General features: G+C 45.6%; 1 protein-coding gene across 1 annotated transcript in view; it reads right to left on the reverse strand.

The window, feature by feature from the left end:
- The window catches only part of lyl1 (LYL1 basic helix-loop-helix family member), a 5,731-nt gene extending 1,981 nt beyond the window's left edge, over positions 1 to 3,750 (reverse strand). Inside the window, 4 exon segments of the mRNA XM_042304436.1 lie at positions 325 to 419; positions 3,085 to 3,175; positions 3,178 to 3,280; positions 3,283 to 3,750. Of these exon segments, the coding sequence (XP_042160370.1) occupies positions 325 to 419; positions 3,085 to 3,175; positions 3,178 to 3,280; positions 3,283 to 3,519 (526 nt within the window). The 5' untranslated portion in view covers positions 3,520 to 3,750.
- Positions 3,751 to 4,201: the final 451 nt, after the last annotated feature.

Raw genomic sequence — 4,201 nt, forward strand, 5'->3', positions numbered from 1 at the left:
AATATCAGGAAGGTGTTCCTAATATTTGGTATACTCAGTGTATATCACAGGAGGTTGGTGGCACCTTAATTGGGGAGGACGGGCTTGTGGTAATGACTGGAGCGGAATCAGAGGACTGGTATCAAATCCATCACATACATAGTTTCCAGGATGCCATTCCATTTACTCCGTTCCGACCATTATCATGAGCTGTCCTCCCCTCAGCAGCCTCCTGTGGTGTATGTGTACATACATACACTACATAAACTGTATCTCATTGATTTATCATATGCTGGTATTGGTCAGTAGTCCATGGACAGTCACACCAGTTTATCTTCTATTTACCATCACTGAGATCCAACTCATAGTGTGAGGAGGACCGTCTCTTGATGCTTCTACTGGAAAAGATTCCATAGTTACCAGAGGGACCAAGATGAGAACTGAGAGAGAGAAGGAGAGAATCAAATCAAATCAAATCTCATTTTAACAGTCGCTTACAAATACTTAACAGATGTTATTGCAGGTGTGGCGAAATGCTTGTGTTCCTAGCTCCAACAGTGCAGTAATATCTAACATACACAACAGTACACATGAATCTTGGAATTAAGAAATGTAGAAACATTAGGACAAGCAATGTTGGAGTCCGGAGTACAAATGTATATTTGCAGTTGAAGTCAGAAGTTTACATACACTTAGGTTGGAGTTATTAAAACTAGTTTTTCAACCACTCCACAAATGTCTTGTTAACAAACTATAGTTTGGCAAGTCGGTTAGGACGTCTACTTTGTGCATGACACAATTCCAGTGGGTCAGAAGTTTACATACACTAAGTTGACTGTGCCTTTAAATAGATTGGAAAATTCCGAAAATGATGTGATGGCTTTAGAAGCTTCTGATAGGCTCGTTGACATCATTTGAGTCAATTGGAGGTGTACCTGTGGATGTATTTCAAGGCCTACCTTCAAACGCAGTGCCTCTTTGCTTGACATCATGGGAAAATCAAAAGAAATCAGCAAAGACCTCAGAAAAAAAATGGTAGACCTCCACAAGTCTGGTTCATCCTTGGGAGCAATTTCCAAACACCTGAAGGTACCACGTTCTGTACAAACAATAGTACGCAAGTATAAACACCATGGAACCACGCAGCCGTCATACCGCTCAGGAAGGAGGCTCGTTCTGTCTCCTAGAGATGAACGTACTTTGGTGCGAAAACTGCAAATCAATCCCTGAACAACAGCAAAGAACCTTGTGAAGATGCTGGAGGAAACAGGTACAAAAGTATCTATATCCACAGTAAAACGAGTTCTATATCGACATAACCTGAAAGGCCGCTCAGCAAGGAAGAAGCCACTACTCCAAATCCGCTATAAAAAAAACAGACTACGGTTTGCAACTGGGTTTGCAAATGGGGACAAAGATCGTACTTTTTGGGGAAACGTCCTCTGGTCTGATGTAACAAAAATGGAACTGTTTGGCCATAATGACCATCGTTATGTTTGGAGGAAAAAGGGGGATGCTTGCAAGACGAAGAACACCATCCCAACCGTAAAGCACGGGGGTGGCAGCATCATTTTGTTGGGGTGCTTTGCTGCAGGAGGGACAGGTGCACTTCACAAAATAGATGTCATCATGAGGCAGGGAAATTATGTGGATATATTGAAGCAACATCTCAAGACATCAGTCAGGAAGTTAAAGCTTGGTCGCAAATGGGTCAACCAAATGGACAATGACTCCAAGCATACTTCCAAAGTTGTGGCAAAATGGCTTAAGGACAACAAAGTTAAGGTATTGGAGTGGCCATCACAAAGCCCTGACCTCAATTCCATAGAAAATTTGTGGGCAGAAGGAGGCCTACAAACCTGACTCGGTTACACCAGCTCTGTCAGGAGGAATGGGCCAAAACTCACTCAACTTATTGTGGGAAGCTTGTGGAAGGCTACCCGAAATGTTTGACCCAAGTTAAACAATTTAAAGGCAATGCTCCCTAATACTAATTGAATGTATGTAAACTTCTGACTCACTGGGATTGTGATGAAAGAAATAAAAGCTGAAAGAAATAATTCTCTCTTGTGACATTTCACATTCTTAAAATAAAGTGGTGATCCTAGGATTAAATGTCAGGAATTGTGAAAAACTGAGTTTAAATGTATTTGGCTAAAGTGTATGTAAACTTCCGACTTCAACTGTGTTTATTTGTGGTGGGACGTGTAGACATTGTGGACAGTATGTGGATAGAATATGTAGTATATCTGAAGAATACGTAGGATAGACTTGTATATGTATAGCAATAGTTAAATATAATGGCCTTGACTAGACTACAGTATAACCATATGAAAGTGGGTAAAACAGTATGTAAACATTATGAAACATTATTATAGCGGCGTCCAAAGAGGGAGGAACGTGAGAGAAATGAAAGATAACAAACACAAGTATCCAAGCAATAAAAGAACACAACTGTAGAAGTACAAACGATGCTATTCAGGGGAGTAATCATATTTTAAATGGTTTTCAAATTGTTGAATGGATTTGAAATGGCAAAAAAACATTTCAAATTGACTGAGGGAGAGAAAGCGAGCAAAGCGATCTGTATGGTGGTTATGTTTGGGATGTTGATGGAGTGTGCATGCTGTCAGCAGGCTCTCTCTCGTTAGGGCTGACACCGGCAGAGACATGCTGCTAAAATAGAACAACGTTCCTGCTGAAAATGAAGAGGAAGAAGGATATTTCATCATAGTGATTCTAGGAAATGGGGCTCTATGGGGAAGTAGTAGTTCTAGTTTAATAATTGGTTAGGATTAAGGGTTAGGAAAAGCAGAAAGAGAAATCTATGTTATAAACAGTCAGTTGTTGTAGTGAAACAGTTTGCCATACAGTATCAGAAAGCCAGTCATAACATGAAATATGATAATGCAAGTGGAGGCTGCTGAGGGGAGGACAGCTCATAATAATGGCTGGAATGGAGTCATTGGAATGACATCAACCACAACCATGTGTTTTATGTCATTCCATTGACTCCATTCCAGCCATTATTATGAGCTGTCCTCCCCTCAGCAGCCTCCACTGGATAATGGAATATAATGTGAATATGAAACATTTCCCTATCACCTGCTGAAGAAGTGGTGTGGTGGCAGGTACTGGTGGGGCAGCAGGGGGCCCTGGGTGGGGATCGGTGGGGCCCCTGGTCTGGTCCCTGACAGGGAGGTGAGCTGGGTGAGGCGGATGCCCCGTGGTGGTGGGTGTGATGGTAAGGGTCACGGTGGTGGGGGTGGTTGGGGATGGGGTGCAGGGTGGTTAGAGGGGTGTTACTGGGGAGGGAGAGGGGGTGGGGGGTTTACTGTGTCCCAGACTAATAACAGGGATGTGGGGAGGGAGGGGGGCAATAGAGGAAAAGGAGGAAGAAGAGGAGGAGGAGGATGGGGGGAGGACGGCAGGGGTAGTGGATGTAGACACTGGGGCTGGGAGGAGGGGAGGCGGAGAGGAGGAGGGGGCTTTCGGAGAGGAGCAAATTAAACCTCCTCCCTTGGTGTTGTTTGTTTCCATGGAGACCAGTGGTTCAGGTGCGATGTTGGTGGCGGCAGGGTGGTCAAGCAACTTGGTAGGGGACTCTGGAGGTGGAGGAGGGGAGGCAGGGGGGCTAGGTGGGACAAACCTGTCTCCCGGACTCCCTGGTTCATTAACCGGCGGTGGGCTGCTAGCGTCAAGTGAAGCCGGTGAGGGGGCCTGCTGAGGGCTCAGTCGTTCAGACTCCGATAGGATGTCAGAGGGGGGCAGAGGGGGTTCAGTTTCTCCATCATGGTACCTGTGGGAAGGCACCCCACCACTGCACCCCTCACCCCTTCCGCTGTTCTGTCTCTCTCACCCAGCATAGTGTCTCGGCCACTAGCTGCTGCTGCTAGACACCTATAGACCTCCACAGACCTCTCTCAGCCCTGCGGCTACTCCAGATAATATCCCCTTATTATGCTGTTAGTCCCCTGGTCCTCCTGAACGACGGGTTGTCTACTGCTGTTATTAATCAGTCCAGAGATGTCTGTGATGGGCTGTCTGGGTCCTGGGTTTTCAGGGGTCAGGAGTCAGTGGCTGATGCCCTCGGGTTTGGCTCAGTCCAGTCTTATTGTCACCTCTCATTCTGAGGGCTGTTGCGTGTGTGAGAGCGAGTGCGTGTGTCAGAGCGAGTGTGTGTGTGTGTGTGTGAGTTTGTGTGTGTGTGAGAGAGAGAGAA

Source organism: Oncorhynchus tshawytscha, linkage group LG02 (genome assembly GCF_018296145.1).
Source record: "Oncorhynchus tshawytscha isolate Ot180627B linkage group LG02, Otsh_v2.0, whole genome shotgun sequence".
Taxonomy (NCBI): Eukaryota; Metazoa; Chordata; class Actinopteri; order Salmoniformes; family Salmonidae; genus Oncorhynchus; species Oncorhynchus tshawytscha.